At 40.9% G+C, this 19,230-nt stretch overlaps 1 protein-coding gene across 2 annotated transcripts in view; it reads right to left on the bottom strand.

Annotated features, from left to right (window-relative positions):
• LOC133614836 (CD166 antigen homolog) overlaps positions 1-19,230 on the bottom strand; it is a 136,027-nt gene that overhangs the window by 33,340 nt on the left and 83,457 nt on the right. For both annotated transcript variants that reach the window (XM_061973136.1, XM_061973135.1), the window contains exons 2-7: positions 17,964-18,070; positions 17,510-17,726; positions 17,367-17,431; positions 16,948-17,035; positions 12,054-12,230; positions 1-9 (exon numbers count right to left, since the gene is read on the bottom strand). The exon at positions 1-9 is cut by the window's left edge and continues 116 nt beyond it. In XM_061973136.1, coding sequence (XP_061829120.1) covers positions 1-9; positions 12,054-12,230; positions 16,948-17,035; positions 17,367-17,431; positions 17,510-17,726; positions 17,964-18,070 — 663 coding nt within the window. The remainder of the gene's footprint in view (positions 10-12,053; positions 12,231-16,947; positions 17,036-17,366; positions 17,432-17,509; positions 17,727-17,963; positions 18,071-19,230) is intronic.

A 19,230-nucleotide genomic window follows, 5' to 3' on the forward strand; every position in this document is an offset into this window, starting at 1 on the left:
CGGTAGGGTCTGGAGGGGAGAGAGGACGCAAAGCGTGGCGAAAAGGTAAACACATTATATTGTTTGATGTATACAGTAGCCACATTGTGGTTTGTATTTTGTTTCGGCATATTCTTCAACATTTTTTGCCCTAAATTAACCTCTTAAGGCCTAAGCTGTTTGTTTACATCCTTTTTTTTATTTCTCTTTGCTATTTGGGCTTATTGGACCCTAATTAGACTAAAAACTAAAAATCATCTTTTGATATGATGTACTTTGTCCATAAGTACACAAACGTGTACTTCATGTGTAGTGACATGCTAATTTTTATTTTTACACTTTTTTTTCCCAAATTCTATTGTATGTTATACTTTTCTGACACCACCAAATATCAGTATAAGTGTCCATATATCGGCATAAGACTCCAATTCAGAAGTGTTCACAATTTTGGAAATAAGAGCTAAAAGATGCTGTCCAAGCATGTGGTCACTAAGGCCTTTAGAGGCTAAACATTTTCAAGAATGAAAATGGCGAAATGCACTCAAAATAACAATCGAACAGTATAGTATTGCCCACAACATGGGACAAAACCAATCAGATCATGCTGTTCAGTGTTGTGGCCACTGATTGGCTCATCCCCTGGCGACATTACTATGTCGGATTAAAGCAGGTGTGCCCATTACGTCGATGGCGGAGGGTGTGTCAGTCCATCGCCAGCCAGGCATTAAAAAAATAGACCTAAAAATTAGCAATCATAAATCTTCACCAAGACGTCACTTTCGTCACTTGATTGACATTCACGGCACCCGAGGGTCTTGTGAGATGACGCTGGCTGCTGCCAGACCATTATTAGGAAAAAATGACCGACAGGAATAAATAAATGATAAATGGGTTATACTTGTATAGCGCTTTTCTACCTTCAAGGTACTCAAAGCGCTTTTGACAGTATTTCCACATTTACCCATTCACACACTGATGGCGGGAGCTGCCATGCAAGGCGCTAACCAGCAGCCATCAGGAGCAAGGGGTGAAGTTGGTAGAGTGGCCGTGTCAGCAATCGGAGGGTTGCTGGTTACTGGGGTTCAATCCCCATCTTCTACCATCCTAGTCACGTCCGTTGTGTCCTTGGGCAAGACACTTCACCCCTTGCTCCTGTCCTTGATGGCTGTGTGTGTGAATGGGTGAATGTGGAAATAGTGTCAAAGCGCTTTGAGTACCTTGAAGGTAGAAAAGCGCTATACAAGTATAACCCATTTATCATTATTATCATTTATAAGTGTCTTGCCCAAGGACACAACGGATGTGACTAGGATGGTAGAAGGTGGGGATTGAACCCCAGTACCCAGCAACCCTCCGATTGCTGGCACGGCCACTCTACCAACTTCGCCACGCCGTCCCAGGGGAGAAACACTTTTTATTTCAACAGACTCTCGCGCCGTACCTGCCGTCAAAACTCTGAAGACCGACTGCACAGTTCCTACACTGCAAAAACTGAAATCTAAGTAAGATTAAATATCTCAAATAAAGGTTATATTTGCTTATTTTCCATCTGATAAGATCATTCTTCTCACTAAGCAGATTTTATGTTAGTGTTTTACTTGTTTTAAGGGTTTTGGTCCTAAATGATCTCAGTAAGATATTACAGCTTGTAGCTGAGATTTTATGACCTATATTGAGTAAAACATGCTTGAAACTAGAATATCAACTGTTGCAAAGCTGTGTCATCAACACTCACAAGTATAAAACTACTTTTTTTTAAGTAATAATTTCCTACTTCAAGCATGAAAAAAAAAATCATGATGCCGAGCGCATATCATTATGTCAAGATAATGGCACTAGCAATTACTTAATTTAAGAATATTTTTAAACATATTGAGCAAAAATGTCTCTTTTTTTTCTACCAAGAAAAGTGCACTTGTTATTAGTGAGAATATACTTATTTTAAGGGTATTTTTGGGTTCATTGAGGTTAGCTAATTTTACTTGTTTTGGAAAGTCTTGACAAGCCGGATTTTCTTGTTCTATTGGCAGATAATTTTGCTTAGTTAAAATGAAATACCCCTAATTTTTGTAATTTTTTCTTCTTGTTTTTGAACACTGACTTTTTGCAGTGTACCTTCACAATAAAAGTGCTGCTTCATCCTGCCAGCGCTGACAAAATAAGAGTCTCAGAAAGCCGGCGTGCACAAGCTAGCAAACTACAGAGTTTGCCGCCAATGCATTTCTTATAAAACGGATAAAAACGAGTATGGAAGCCGGACAAATAAGATGCCAAAAAACAACCAATTTCATCTGGTATTGGACAGAAAGGATGACTTGTTTTCTCTTCCATTTGAAAATGTGGACGTTATCATCACTACTGTCTGATTCCAATCAATGCAAGTCATCAGAATCAGGTAATATACCGTATTTTTCGGACTATAAGTCGCAGTGCGACTTATGTTTTTTTCCTTTTTTATTATGCATTTTCGGCAAGTGCGACTTATACTCCGGTGCGACTTATACTCCGAAAAATACGGTACCAACTTATATTCTTGTCTTCATGAAAGAAAGGAATCGATATGTGTTAAACATGCTTGTATTAGGGCTGCAACAACTAATCGATTAAATCGATTAAAATCTATTATAAAAATAGTTGGCGATTAATTTAGTCATCGATTCGTTGGATCTATGCTATGCGCATGCGCAGAGGCTACTTTTTTATTTTTTTATAAACCGCAACATTTACAAACAGCTGAGAAACAATAATCAAAATAAGTATGGTTTTTTTGTTAATAAAATACTGGAAAGGATAGAAATGTAGTTTGTCTCTTTTATCCGATTATTAATCGAAGTAATAATAGACAGATTAATCGATTATCAAATTAGTTGTTAGTTGCAGCCCTAGCTTGTATTATCATTAAACACCTTTAACTTGTTAACAAAAACGTCTCTTTCATAAATAAATAAATATGAATTATATATATGAATGAGGTAGATTCCCTCGACTTGGTCAATTGAAAAGTAGCTCGCCTGCAGAAAAAGTGTGGGTACCCCTGGATTAAAGAGTGTTACATTGACTTAAGGGTGACATTTCTTGTCTAGAGGGCTCTCATAATGTTGAAAAATCAATTCAGAAGGTAGTAAACATATTTTTTCTATGAAAATAATAGATTTATATTTAATGAGTCCAACATCACAGAAATTAATTCATCACGGTCATGTTCAAAACTAATCAACAGCGATAAACGAGAGATTGCTGTATATTCTTGTAATCGATTAATTCGATTTTTTTGTTGTAGACAATTAAAAAAAAAAAAAAAAAAAAAAAAGATTTAAATGTGTTCTCTTGCTACAGCACATATTTTCTTTCCCTCGAGGAGCTTCCATAGCAACCTCCCTCCCTCTTGTTTCTTTAGCACACAAAACAACATGGCCACTGCTAACACTGTGAAATTCATGTACTGTATGTTCCACTTTTGCTGTACTGTTGTTAACAATAAACTCAGTAGTGGTATTAGTGCTGATTGGAAGAGTTTGTTCATATTTTATATCTAGTAATAAGCCTGGCCTGGGCAATATAACGATTGAAAAAAAAAACTTGATTCATGCTGAAGCGTAACTTTTTCTCCTAGGAGCTTCAGCAACTTCCCCATGTTACCCTGGTTTTCTTAACAGAGATGCACGCTTAGCAACAACAAGGCAACTGCTAATGCTAACGAGAGTCATTGGTTTGTAACTGGTTTGGGTTTGTGGCAATAGACGTGGAACAAGTGACTTATTGTGTGATTCCCAGAGCCCAAAATAAGTCTGCGGGCTATAGAGCGTTTTCTATTGGGGCTCCAGTACTCTGGAATGCCCTCCCGGTAACAGTTAGAGATGCTACCTCAGTAGAAGCAATTAAGTACCATCTTAAAACTCATTTGTATACTCTAGCCTTTAAACAGACCCCCCTTTTAGACCAGTTGATCTGCCGTTTCTTTTCTTTTCTGCTCTGCCCCCTCTCCCTTGTGGCCATGGATGAAGTGCTGGCTGTCCAGAGTCGGGACCCGGGGTGGACCGCTCGCCTGTGCATCGGTTGGGGACATCTCTGCACTGCTGACCTGTCTCTGCTCGGGATGGTCCCCTGCTGGCCCCACTATGGACTGGACTCTCACTATAATGTTAGATCCACTATGGACTGGACTCTCACTATTTTGTTAGATCCACTAACAAAATAGAGGGGGGGCACCCACATCTGCGGTCCTCTCCAAGGTTTGTCATTGTCATCCCATTGGGTTGAGTTTTTCCTTGCTCTGATGTGGGATCTGAACCGAGGATGCCGTTGTGGCTTGTGCAGCCCTTTGAGACACTTGTGATTTACTTACTTACTTACTTAGTCCTCTTGCACTTCAGGGCGCGTAGAGCCGACCATAGCAACCAGGTCTCTCCATCTGGGTCTGTTGTGGGCAAGGTGTTGAGCTTGTGCCATAGTCACATTGCAGGCCTTATGGTCCTGGGCTAATACATCCAGCCAGCGAGTGCTGGGGGCGCCTCTAGGGCGTCTCCAGCCAGCTCGCTGCGGGTTGAAGTCCAGGATTTTGCGCGTGGGGTGTTCCCCCGGCAGGCGGATGACATGGCCATACCAGCGCACTCGCCGCATTGCTGCGAGGCGAGAGGCTGGGAGCTGTTGGGTTAGCTCTCTTAGGGTCTTGTTGGTGACTTGCTGGCTCCACGTGATGCCTTCTATCATCCTGAGGGCTTTGGAATCAAAGCCATCTAGCCTGGCCGCCAGGATGTTATTCAGCGGCCATGTTTCCGAGCCGTACAGAAGGACAGAAATGACAGAGGAATTGTAGACCCTCAACTTGGTGTCCCGAGATATGTGCCGGTGTCGCCACAACGGTCTCCACAAGGACTGCATGACGGAGTCCACCTCTCGTTTGAGGTCGCCGGTGTTGGTGACTGTCGAGCCGAGGTATCTGAAGGTAGGGACAAAGTGGACAGGGGTATCCTCAAATAAGAAGGGTGGTGGGTCTGGTCCATCGCCGATATGCATGAGTTCGGTTTTGGACCAGCTGATTTTCAGGCCGAGCTGTTTGGTCTCCTGATCAAACACACCGAGGGCCTCCCTGAGCTGGTCAGCGGTCTCACTGAACAGGGTGGTGTCATCCGCGTATTCGAGGTCCTTTAGGGTGTAGTTTCCAAGTGACACCCCGGGGACTCGCACACAGACTCTGGACATCAGGTGGTCGATGACACAGTTAAATAGTTCTGGTGCGGCAACACAGCCTTGCCTGACCCCGCTGTTGATGGGGAACCACTCAGAGTCTTTACAGCTCACATGCACACAGCTTTCTGCACCCTGATACAACTGCTGAAAGAGTGTGGTGATTTTAGTTGGGACTCCGAGGGACTTCAGGATGTTCCAGAGGGACCCTCTGGACTTGTGATTTAGGGCTATATAAATAAACATTGATTGATTGATTGACTGCACGCTGCAAAGGTGTTCTAAAGCAAATTGCAACCATAGGGAGCAGCAGGACAACAAACTTATTCCAGCATCTAAAAGAGAGGCATCAAGCCAAGAAGGATAAATACCGGTAGTCAGAACCCCGCCCATCTGCCTTTCATTCCTTTATTGCAGCCTCCTAAAAGATCCGCCCGCCCTGATGTGGAATCATCGCCCCTGTTTTTCATTTCCTTGACGACATCTCCTGAAGAGGCACGCTCCGATGTGGAACGTCTCCAGATTTTTGTCAAATCTCTCGGAGCAACACTGGCTCTCTTAGAAGTTGTCAATAAGTAAGACTGTTTCATCGTCCTTGGTCAATGTTTTTGTCTTCTTGCTTTTCTCTCTCCCTGCCTTCATTGCATGTCCATCAAGGACTCGGACTTCTAAAGCATATTGTCTTTTTCCTCTACTCAAACGTCTGCATTTTGTTGTTCAGTCCACCATCCCAGTGCCAACCCCTTGACAGAAATGCCATTTTTACAAGGAAACAAGACTGCGGCAAGCAACAAAATCCCAATAAAAAGCAGCTTACAGTGGTAGAATAATTTTCCAAAGAAAATGGCACGATGAAGAGCGATCAATGAAGCAGTCACTTTGCAGTTTACACATCGCTATGCAGGGCTCAGATTTAACCACGGCAACTGCGGCAAAAGCCACGACCGCACTCGTCATTTGCCGTAATGCCCTGAAAAACTGACCAACATCGGACATGCCGTGACCGCCCTTGACTTTTTACTTGTTAAAGGACTAGGGATGTAACAATAAACGGTATAATGTTAATTTGTGATAAAATTCCCAACGGTTAGTAAGACGGTCTATTATTTTAATCACCTAAGCTAGGGCTGGGCGATATATCGCGGGTTTGTCTCTGTGCGATATAGAAAATGACTATATCGTGATATTCGAGTATACGTTCTCACGCAGTTGCTTTTAGCTGTGGGCACAGAGACGTAAAACAAGCGCACCTTCTTACATACGTCACGCACGTATACGCCCTCGCGGAGCAGAGAGGTAGCGGCATGGGTAACGTTAGCTGTGGTGCGAGTGGTAATACGAGAGAAAGAAAGTGCGAATCTGGTAACAAATGAAGGAAGAATTAATTCCCAAGAAAAACAGCAGGGGGTCCATCGTCTGGCGGTGGTTTGGCTTCAAACGGGAATATGTCGAACAGACAACCGTAATTTGTCAAGTGTGGGGCAAAAGCGTTGCTACAAAAAGTAGCAGCACTGCTAATTTGTAGCATCATTTGAAAAGTCACCTGCTAGAGAATGAAGAGTGCTTGAAACTCCGCATGTCAACATCTCTGTTCGGTGCCACACCAACAAAATGCCGAGGCAACCATTTCCACATCAACACCGTATGAAAAAACTAGTCAACAACAGAAGGAGATAACGTCCGCAAAAATCTACCACATAGTGAAGGACATACACTATTTGATTTCCTATTATGCAGCTCATTTCTATTTGACAGTTATTGAAATATCTTGTGTGACATCATGCACAAAAGTGCACTTTATTTGTTTTAAACTATTGTAGTGGCATTCTGTACAAAAAGTTCACTTTAATTTTGTGTTGTTTTGATATGTCATTTAAGTGACATCATGCACAAAAGTGCACTAATAGCTTGTTTTAAAATGTCTCTGACAATCTTGCACTTTCTGTTTTGAAATGACATGAATGTTTGTGCCACTGCTTAATAACTGTTTAATAAATACAGTTTTGGTAAATTAACTTAGTTGTGATTTCCCTCTCTGCATGAAAGTTTAAAATGAGGATATATTAATGCAGTATGAAGAAGAATGTTTTAATGTAGACACATATAATCATCACACTGCTGTGTATATATATATATATATATATATATATATATATATATATATATACACACACACACACACACACACAGTCGGCATCAAAAGTTTACATACACTTGTAAATGATTCCTGGGCGCGGCCACTGCTGCTGCCCCCTGCTCCCCTCAACTACCAGGGGGTGAACAAGGGGATGGGTCAAATGCAGAGGACAAATTTCCCTATACCCAGTGTTTGTGTGACAATCATTGGTACTTTAACTTTAACTTTAAAGAACATAATGTCATGGCTGTCTTGAGTTTCCAATAATTTGTACAACTCTTATTTTTTTGTGATAGAGTGATTGGAGCACATACTTGTTGGTCACAAAAAACATTCATGAAGTTTGGTTCTTTTATGAATTTACTATGGGTCTACTGAAAATGTGACCAAATCTGCTGGGTCAAAAGTATACATACAGCAATGTTAATATTTGCTTACATGTCCCTTGGCAAGTTTCACTGCAATAAGGCGCTTTTGGTAGCCATCCACAAGCTTCTGGTTGAATTTTTGACCACTCCTCTTGACAAAATTGGTGCAGTTCAGCTAAATGTGTTTGTTTTCTGACATGGACTTGTTTCTTCAGCATTTTCCACACGTTTAAGTCAGGACTTTGGGAACTTTTGACGTGTGTTTGGGGTCATTGTCCTGTTGGAACACCCAACTGCGCCCAAGACCCAACCTTCGGGCTGATGATTTTAGGTTGTCCTGAAGATTTTGGAGGTACTCCTCCTTTTTCATCGTCCCATTTAAAGCACCAGTTCCATTGGCAAAGGTCTCACCTTTTCTCCTCCAAACATATTGCTGGGTATTGTGGCAAAACAGCTCAATTTTTGTTTCATCTGACATCACATGGACAAAGATAAGACCTTCAAGAGGAAAGTTCTGTGGTCAGATGAAACAAAAATTGAGCTGTTTGGCCACAATACCCAGCAATATGTTTGGAGGAGAAAAGGTGAGGCCTTTAATCCCAGAAACACCATGCTTACCGTCAAGCATGGTGGTGGTAGTATTATGCTCTGGGCCTGTTTTGCTGCCAATGGAACTGGTGCTTTAAATGGGACAATGAAAAAGGAGGATTACCTAAAAAATCTTCAGGACAACCTAAAATCATCAGCCCGGAGGTTGGGTCTTGGGCCAGTTGGGTGTTCCAACAGGACAATGACCCCAAACACACGTCAAAAGTGGTCAAGGAATGGCTAAATCAAGCTAGACTTAAGGTTTTAGAATGGCCTTCCCAAAGTCCTGTGGACAATGCTGAAGAAACAAGTCCATGTCAGAAAACCAACAAATTTAGCTGAACTGCACCAATTTTGTCAAAAGGAGTTGTCAAAAATTCAACCAGAAGCTTGCCAGAAGCTTGTGGATGGCTACCAAAAGCGCCTTTTTGCAGTGAAACTTGCCAAGGGACATGTTACCAAATATTAACATTGCTGTATGTATACTTTTGACCCAGCAGATTTGGTCACATTTTCAGTAGACCCATAATAAATTCATAAAAAAAAAAAACTTCATGAATGTTTTTTGTGACCAACAAGTATGTGCTCCAATTACTCTATCACAAAAAAATAAGAGTTGTAGAAAGTATTGGAAACTCCAGGCAGCCATGACGTTATGTTCTTTACAAGTGTATGTAAACTTTTGATGCTTTGGAGCCCCTGTCTCGAAAGAAAATAATGTTTGGTGCCCTCCTAATTTGTCTTGGTGCCCTAAAATATGAGCCCTCCTTTGAGGCAACACTTGCCTTGACCTTAAAAAGTACAAATTCGAGGCCTGGCTTTGTATAGCTTTTTGTTGTAGCATTGTATGAAGCCAGAGATAATCCAACATAATGATGCCTTTGTGTATTTTTCAGTAATGAGAGTTCATTGTTAATAGTTTTAAAAATGGTGCAGCTTTCAATGTGAATGTAAACACGTCTGTCTCCTCTGAAACTACTTTTTTCTTAAAAAATCAAGAACAGTTGGCAGGGCAATATGGATTACTTTCGTTAACTTTTGAATCATCGTTGCTATTTGTACTTATTGTTTTCTTTCAAAAAGTAGGGGAAACAAATCGTAAACCCATTTGAATTTTTAGGCCATATCGCCCAGGCCTAGTCACAACATAGAACAATCACCAATTATTATAAAAAAAAACGTGGGCTGGAAGAATGAATCCCAACGACTGTGCTGTGGCAATTTCACTTAAATGGCCCCAAAATGATTATATATTTCTTCATCTATCTATGACAGTTACACAACATAACCGGCAGAACAATGTAATGCTATTTCACTAGAGGAAACCAAGTACATAATTAATTTGTATATACATCCCCCTGTTGCCATGCATACATTTTTGTACGTGTGTTTGTATTGAACCGTTTCGGTACGGGGGTTTCGGTTCGGTTCGGAGGTGTACCGAACGAGTTTCCACACGGACATATTAAGTAGCGTACCGCACGTTGTGTAAACAATGCCCACCGAGGCACAACACACGGCATCTAGCAGCGACCGGGCTACGACAACAAAGCGAAAGCGGTTTGCCGACATTGTTCAGCAGCGGTACGAAATGCTTCTGGCAACACGTCAAACATGCTAACCCATTTGAAGCGTCACCACTCGTAAGTGAACATCGCCTCAACGAAGAAAAAAACGATCGTCATGCAAACACCGCATTTAAGCAGCCTCTCCTCGGCGAGTCAGGCAGGGCAAGTAATAACAAATGTCGTTGGTGTTTTTATAGCAGCAGATTTAAGACCATATTGCATTAAAAACTAGATTTTGACTTTCTGCAGACAATGTGGATAAATAGATTTTTCTGGCAAAAAACATGAAGATTGAGTGAAAGTCACCAGGGTTAAAGGCTGGCGGGGGAAATAAAAGTTAATCTGTGGCTGAGTTGACCTGAAACTGTTCAATGTTGCACTTTTTACATGTAGAAGAAACGTTTTGTCATTTTATTTAATCTGAGCAACAACTTGAGGCAGTTTAATGTTGATTAACGTGGACCTTGAACTTAAACAAGTTGAAAAACTTATTCGGGTGTTACCATTTAGTGGTCAATTGTACGGAATATGTACTGTACTGTGCAATCTACTAATAAAAGTCTCAATCAAAAAAAGCACTTTATATGTAGAAAGGTTTTGTTAAGAAACCATTCTGAGCCTTATCTTATTTAGTTTTTATTTTATATAAAGTACCTCGGAGTCTTGTTCACGAGTGAGGGAAGAGTGGATCGTGAGATCGACAGGCGGATCGGTGCGGCATCTTCAGTAATGCGGACGCTGTATCGATCCGTTGTGGTGAAGAAGGAGCTGAGCCGTAAGGCAAAGCTCTCAATTTACCGGTCGATCTACGTTCCCATCCTCACCTATGGTCATGAGGTTTGGGTTATGACCGAAAGGACAAGATCACGGGTACAAGCGGCCGAAATGAGTTTCCTCCGCCGGGTGGCAGGGCTCTCCCTTAGAGATAGGGTGAGAAGCTCTGTCATCCGCGGGGAGCTCAAAGTAAAGCCGCTGCTCCTCCACATCGAGAGGAGCCAGATGAGGTGGTTCGGGCATCTGGTCAGGATGCCACCCGATCGCCTCCCTCGGGAGGTGTTTAGGGCACGTCCGACCGGTAGGAGGCCACGGGGAAGACCCAGGACACGTTGGGAAGACTATGTCTCCCGGCTGGCCTGGGAACGCCTCTGGATCCCCCGGGAAGAGCTGGGCGAAGTGGCTGGGGAGAGGGAAGTCTGGGCTTCCCTGCTTAGGCTGCTGCCTCAGCGACCCGACCTCGGATAAGCGGAAGAAGATGGATGGATGGATGGACGTTGACCACATTAACCCTGGCAATGGACCCTGTGTGTATATGTATGTTATTATTATCCTTATCATTCATGACTGCCTGCTGTTGCACTGATCAGCCTAGTGGTGGCTCACATCCATCACACACACAGTTATTTCTATTTTTGGGCAGAATTATTATAGTGTTCCCAATGTTAAAAGGATAAAGCCATTGTTTACAAATTTGGTAAATAAATAACCAAAAAAATTATATTTTGTTGTTTTCTTACTGTACCGAAAATGAACCGAACTGTGACCTCTAAACCGAGGTACGTACCGAACCAACATTTTTGTCTACCGTTACACCCATAGGTTGTATGCATGTGAGATTTTTCTAACCTTAACTCAGAGGTTGGAAGACACTGGCCGAAACAACCACCAATCCATCTGATTGCATATTTAGTAAGTTCTGCTATCATTCTGCTTTCTGCTCTCCAATTTTGCCTTTTTCAGGAAAAAGTCTATTTCGGAAATGATACTGGAAAAAAGTAATAGCCCATCGTTAAAAACGAAACACACATTTTTGTTATTTGATAGAGCCGGAATTCTCGGGTAATGGTGCTACTACAAGCATCACCATACTGATGGACAAGAATCAAAGCACAAAAACGATTTAAATATGACACAGAATTCACAACTCAAAGTTTCTTCTTCCTTCTTTGACAACAAACTCCCTTGAGTCAAAGTGTTCCAGCACGTTTAGAGGCCATGCCGAGCAAGCGACATCAATATTTAATGCTTCTTTTGCATTAATCCTATTTCTACACTCATCTGTGTAGTACTAAAAAACAAAGTTTTGACTTTTCAAATAACCTGCAAATGTAGAAAAGTCAGGGGAGGTAAACACAAGTCGAAATGATTATTTCATAGTCTGCGATGATGAAACTGAAAGAAACATTCCTTTCATCACATGCAAAAAGAGAGAGAAGTCAGGTGCCTCACATGTGATGGGAAAGGTGAGTGGAGAAGATGTCATCTGCTTGCCCACGGTGTGCTGGGAGCTGCACGAGAACAGAGCGTCTTTGTCCTCCTTCTTAGCAGAGTACTCTAGCGTGGAGGTGGTGGTGGTGGACAGCTTGGTCACTGGGTCAAGCTGCTCGGAGGTTTGGATGGAAATACCTGCACCGATAACAAAACAACACGGTCAGAGAGCTCAAACAAATAGTCGCTCCATCACCAGGCAGACTGTGCACTGAATAAACAGAAATACCGACACACTTATTTAAACTCCATGGGGAAATTCTCTTGAATTTTTTCTTTTGTTCAACTTGCAATGCAAACAGAACGCTAAGAAGTCAAGAAAAGAGACCTCTGCAGCAAAGAGGAGACTGGGGAGTGTAATACTGCAGTAAAAGTTGACATTTGCTTTTATTTTTCCCCATTTCTAGCTGTGCATTTTCAAATGTTAAAATGACAAATCTGCTGGACCAATGAGTGACCGGCACTGGTTTATGTCACTCATATAGTATAATGCTTCGAAAGTGGTGACTACTATAAATTTAACAGTGTAGACTAGGGATGTGGCGATGGATCTGCCACCGATCGGTATCGGCTGATTTACGTGAAAAAGTATGTGATTGCTATTGCAGATTAAGGCCCTTGAATCATGCCAAGTCCCCCGGCTGACAAGCGGCTAGCAGCTAATTGTGTGTCTGCATATACAGCGTGGACCCCCTTTCCTAAACTAATAATAATCACTTCCTTTACGGCAGTGGTCCCCAACCTTTTTGCACCACGGACCGGTTTAATGTACCGGTAGTCATTATTTTCAGGGACCGGCTTCCCACTTGTGAAAAATACAACTCACTATAACGCTGAATTAGTGGGAGCCCTGGGCTTGTTTCTTTGCAATGAAATGCTGATGGAAATCAGCCTTTGGCTACAATCTGTCACATTTATATTTGATATGTCCATTAATGTGCATTGTATCTAGGGCTGCAACAACTAATCGATTAAATCGATTAAAATCGATTATAAAAATAGTTGGCGTTTAATTTAGTCATCGATTCGTTCGATGTATGCTATGCGCATGCGCAGAGGCTAGTTTTTTGTTGTTGTTTTTTTACTTTTATTTATAAACTGCAACATTTACAAACAGCTGAGAAACAATCATCAAAATATAAGGGGTGTAACGGTACGTGTTTTTGTATTGAACCGTTTCGGTACGGGGTTTCGTTTCGGTGCGGAAGTGTACCGAACGAGTTTCCACACGGACATATTAAGTAGCGTACTGCACGTTGTGTAAACAATACTCAAAATGCCGGACATTTGAGGCATTTATGAAACTCCGCCCTGACAGCCCCGCAAAAGATGACATGTCCGGTGAAAAGAGGACTTTTGCGGGGCTGTCGGGCGGTGTTTCTTAAATGCCTCAAATGTCCGGCATTTTGAGTTAGGGTTGCGTGTATTTTCAATATACGTTCAGGGTTAAGAAGGTTAAAAACACAACAAATTGTGCGTGCAGCAGCATTCGTGAGGGAGGGGGACAGACAGAGAGAGCGAGAGAGTTGTGATAAATGCGCATGCGTCGTCAGGCTCTGCTTTTTATCGATATATTTATCAGATTTAATTTTTTATTATCTATAGCAGGGGTGTCAAAAGTGTGCATTTTTGTAACATTTTCCTTGTTTTATTTGGCAAGTTGAAAGAACATGGCGCCTGTATGCTGTTTTTTTTCAATAAAATACTGGAAAGGATGTAGTTTGTCTCTTTTATCCGATTATTAATCGAAGTAATAATCGACAAATTAATCGATTATCAAATTAATCGTTAGTTGCAGCCCTAATTGTATCATGTCACAAAGTTATAACAAATGGCAACTTCCTATGAGGAGTTTTATTGTACATCATTGGTGTGTCTAGTGCACAGGTATCAAACTTAAGGCCCGCAAAAGCCTGGAAATAATATGTGTCAATAAAATACCTTAAATTTTCTTTCTCTACTTTCTTATTTTCTTACTAAAGGTTAATTAGTTTTTTTTCCAGTTTGACAGGGGAAAAAAATAGTGTCCAATATTGCAACAAATATTATACTATTTAACTTTGTTGGTCAAAATCCAAATAAATACTTAAATATCTGCGTAATTTATGGTTTTGAAGCAAGTTATCAATCAAATTGTACACGATAAAAATGACCAATAGATTTTACTGTAACATTTAGGGAGTTTTTTACAGCATAGTACTGTAAGTTGAAAAAAACAACAACCAATGTTTGTTTTTTTACAGTAAAATTCTGTCGACTGAGCTGTCAGTTTTTTGATTTTTTTTAATCCACGGTTGATGATTTTATGGTACCCCATTTTATTATGGTAAAAAACTGGCAGCTGAATTGCCAAAATAAAATTAAACAGTGGTACAGTATTTCTATTTACAATAATATGATGTGAAAATAACAATAATAAAATAACACCATATATTTTACAGTAAAAGACTGGCAACTAAGCCGCCACTTTTTTTCTGTATAAAAAAGTGGTCAAATCCACAGATTTTTTTGTACTCTTTACATATTTTTTTTTTTTAATATTTAAATTCATAGGCAAATTCATTAATGATTTATTGTTATAAGCGGCCCTCTAATGGCAGCAATGAATGCGGTGTGGCCTTCAATGAAAACAAGTTTGACACCCTTCGTCTAGTGGGACAGGCCAAAGTTAAGTGGGAGAAAATGCAATCTTTTATAAATTATTTAATGTTTCTCTCCGGCCCGGTAGCAAATGCTTCACGGACCGGTACCGGTCCCCGGACCGGTGGTTGGGGACCACTGCTTTACGGCACATAAACTGCATTTCTGAATATTATTATCAAGTATGTTACAAACCGAGTGCACAAGCCAAGAGCAAGCCTGCTAACTGCTAATTGCTAAACTAGCTTTAAACAACACAAGAAATACAGTACAGGCCAAAAGTTTGGACACACCTTCTCATTCAATGCGTTTTCTTTATTTTCATGACTATTTACATTGTAGATTGTCACTGAAGGCATCAAAATAATGAATGAACACGTGGAGTTATGTACTTAACAAAAAAAGGTGAAATAACTGAAAACTATTTTCATATTCTAGTTTCTTCAAAATAGCCACCCTTTGCTCTGATTAGTGAAGTGAATTATATTTATATAGCGCTTTTTTCTAGTGACTCAAAGCGCTTTTACATAGTGAAACCCGATATCTAAGTTACATTGAAACCAGTGTGGGTGGCACTGGGAGCAGGTGGGTAAAGTGTCTTGCCCAAGGACACAACAGCAGTGACGAGGTTGGCGGGAGCAGGGATCAAACCTGGAACCCTCAAGTTGCCGGCACGGCCACTCTACCAACCGAGGTATACCGATTACTGCTTTGCACACTCTTGGCATTGTCTCGATGAGCTTACAGGCACACCTGTGAAGTGAAAACCATTTCAGGTGACTACCTCTTGAAGCTCATCGAGAGAATGCCAAGAGTGGGCAAAGCAGTAATCAGAGCAAAGGGTGGCTATTTTGAAGAAACTAGAATATAAAAGTGTTTTCAGTTATTTCACGTTTTTTGTTGAGTACATAACTCCACATGTGTTCATTCATAGTTTTGATGCCTTCAGTGACAATCTACAATGTAAATAGTCATGAAAATTAAGAAAACACATTGAATGAGGAGAAGGTGTGTCCAAACTTTTGGCCTGTACTGTACGTGTTTAGTTGAAAAACTTATTCGGGTGTTACCATTTAGTGGTCAATTGTACGGAATATGTACTGTACTGTGCAATCTACTAATACAAGTTTCAATAAATCAATCAATACTACTACATTGATATTTTTTTTAGTATCACAAAATCTTTTTTTAGTTTTTTTTTAAATTTATATTATGTTTATAAACTCAAGAAATACGTCCCTGGACACATGAGGACTTAAATTATGACCGTTGTATGATCCTGTAACTACTTGGTATTGGATTGATACTCAAATTTGTGGTATCATCCAAAACTAATGTAAAGTATCCAAACAATTGAAGGATAAATGATTATTACATTTTAACAGAAGTGTAGATAGAGCATGTTAAAAGAGAAAGTAAGCATATATTAACAGTAAATGAACAAGTAGATTAATAATACTTTTCTACCGCTTGTCCTTTAGAATTTTGACAAAATAATAGAATGGAAAATGACAACATGTTACTGCATTTGTCAGCAGCTAAATTAGGAGCCTTTGTTTGCTTACTTACTAATAAAATACAAGTTGTCACTATTTTATTTAAGGAAAAAATTGCAATACGAAACATATGTTTAATGTACCATAAGATTTTTTGCTAAAATAAAGCCAATAATGCCATTTTTTGTGGTCCCCTTTATTTAGAAAAGTATCGAAAAGTATTGAAATCCATTTTGGTACCGGTACCAAAATATTGGTATCGGGAAAACCCTAGTTTGAATATAGGAAAATAAAACACTGTACTTGAATCAAGTAAAAAAAAATTTGGCATGCCACTAGATGACTGATCTACAACAGTGGTTCTCAAATGGGGGTACGCGTACCCCTGGGGGTACTTGAAGGTATGCCAAGGGGTACGTGAGATTTTTTTTTAAATATTCTAAAAATAGCAACAAATCAAAAATCCTTTGTAAATATAAATAAAAACCTATCTTTTTTTCCAAATAGTTCAAGAAAGACCACTGCAAATGAGCAATATTTTGCACTGTTATACAATTTAATAAATCATAAACTGATGACATAGTGCTGTATTTTACTTCTTTATCTCTTTTTTTCAACCAAAAATGCTTTGCTCTGATTAGGGGGTACTTGAATTAGAAACATTTTCACAGGGGGTACATCACTGAAAAAAGGTTGAGAACCACTGATCTACAACATACCTTTGCCATCATCCGACAGGGGTTTGTTGTTCTTTAGCCATATGATTTTGGCCGCCGGGTTGGCATCTCGTGCGACACATGTGGCCAACTGTGCAACAAAAGGGCGAATAAATCATTCAAAAACATTTGATCAATGATAGCATCTTTTCAAACGACCAAATATCAGTAGAACCTGAGCCCCCTGCTGAGGCCTTAAGGACTTTTTTAGGCAATAGACCATGTAATGCCCAAAGACTTTCTAAAAAGCCTCTCCTATTCTCTTGGGTTTTTTAATTGCGGTAGTGGGGGTCGTGCTTGTTACAAATTCATGAGCGCCACTTCAAAGGGCTCGTTACTGTAGTAAGACGGCCTCGGGATGGGAGAAGGGGCTTCCCCTGATGGTTAGCTTCTTAAAATAACGCCAGTATAAGCAATATTACCTTAGTAAGTTTGCCAAACTCAAGCTCTTCCGCTTTGTCAGAAATCTCCACACCTTCAGGCGCCTCTGCAATACAAATGTATGTTAACGATGCAGGTGTTTCTATTAGGGCGCAGCAGTACGCGCTCCAGTTCCGGTACTCACTGTAGACGACCACGTTCACATAGTAGTGGTTGATATCTTTGCCCTCCACCACTGCGCAGGTGAACGTGCGCTGGTCAGTTAGCTTGGCGTCAGTCAACAGCAGACTGAAGTTGGCAGCCATGTCTATGCGGCCCTTATACTCATCATTGGCGTTAATGGAGACCTTCTCATTTTTAGGTTTGCTTAAGAGTTCTCCTTTAATTTCGTTTCCTATGAGCTGGAGAACAGAGTAGAAATGATTTATTGAAAAGACACATGAGGTATAAACTACCGCTCTCTCACACACACACACACACACACACACACGCACACACACGCACACTGTCACATTGAGGGACAGATGCATGCTCCGTCGCACAGCAAATGCACTTAGACTGGGCGTGGTTCAGACATGATAAATGGGTGTCAGACGGACTGCACCATTTTGAATCCATTGACCTCTGTGGCGACTTACATATTTCCATTGAGTGATTATCGCAGTTTCCCCATTTACGGCTCCTTTGTTGCACGGAATCTCAAGTGTTTCACCGTACAGGCCTACCACCGTCTCAGTGCAGCTCACTGGAAAGACAGAAACAGTCCATGTTTTTTAAGTGTTTCCCAGACATTATTATGAAATGAACTTCCTTGATTAGTCACTCGGAAAATTAACACCATTTTTTTTTGTAATAGTTTTCCTGTTTGACTTTCAGATGACACCAATGTTGAAGAAAACAATTAAAAACAGCAGAAAAGAAGCAGAACAATATAATGCAAAGCAGCTTGAGGTTCAGAGATAAATCCCATACGTATGAGTGATGGTATAAGCATTTCCAGCCAAATGATTCATGTTGAGAAACATGAGTAATTTCAACAATTTTAAGCAGTCTAGTGAGCAGACATATTTTGCTAACCACGGGACACACTACATTTGTTTGCAACCAGTCTGTGTTGTTGTAAGTAGGGATGTCCGATAATATGACATTTTTTAAGCTTCTCAGGTGGAATTCTTTCCCATTCTTGCTTGATGTACAGCTTCAGTCCGGGGGTCTTCGTTGTGGTATTTTAGGCTTCATAATGCGCCACACATTTTCAACGGGAGACAGGTCTGGACTACAGGCAGGCCAGTCTAGTACCCGCACTCTTTTACTATGAAGCCACGTTGATGTAACACGTGGCTTGGCATTGTCTTGCTGAAATAAGCAGGGGCGTCCATGGTAACGTTGCTTGGATGGCAACATATGTTGCTCCAAAACCTGTATGTACCTTTCAGCATTAATGGCGCCTTCACAGATGTGTAAGTTACCCATGTCTTGGGCACTAATACACCCCCATACCATCACAGATGCTGGCTTTAACACTTTGCGCCTATAACATTCCGGATGGTTCTTTTCCTCTTTGGTCCGGAGGACACGATGTCCACAGTTTCCAAAAACAATTTGAAATGTGGACTCGTCAGACCACAGAACACTTTTCCACTTTGTATCAGTCTATCTTAGATGAGCTCAGGCCCAGCGAAGCCGACGGCGTGTCTGGGTGTTGTTGATAAACGGTTTCTGCCTTGCATAGGAGAGTTTTAACTTGCACTTACAGATGTAGCGACCAACTGTAGTTGCTGACAGTGGGTTTCTGAAGTGTTCCTGAGCCCATGTGGTGATATCCTTTACACACTGATGTCGCTTGTTGATGCAGTACAGCCTGAGGGATCGAAGGTCACAGGCTTAGCTGCTTACGTGGAGTGA

This window comes from Nerophis lumbriciformis, linkage group LG17 (assembly GCF_033978685.3).
Source record: "Nerophis lumbriciformis linkage group LG17, RoL_Nlum_v2.1, whole genome shotgun sequence".
Classification (NCBI taxonomy): Eukaryota; Metazoa; Chordata; class Actinopteri; order Syngnathiformes; family Syngnathidae; genus Nerophis; species Nerophis lumbriciformis.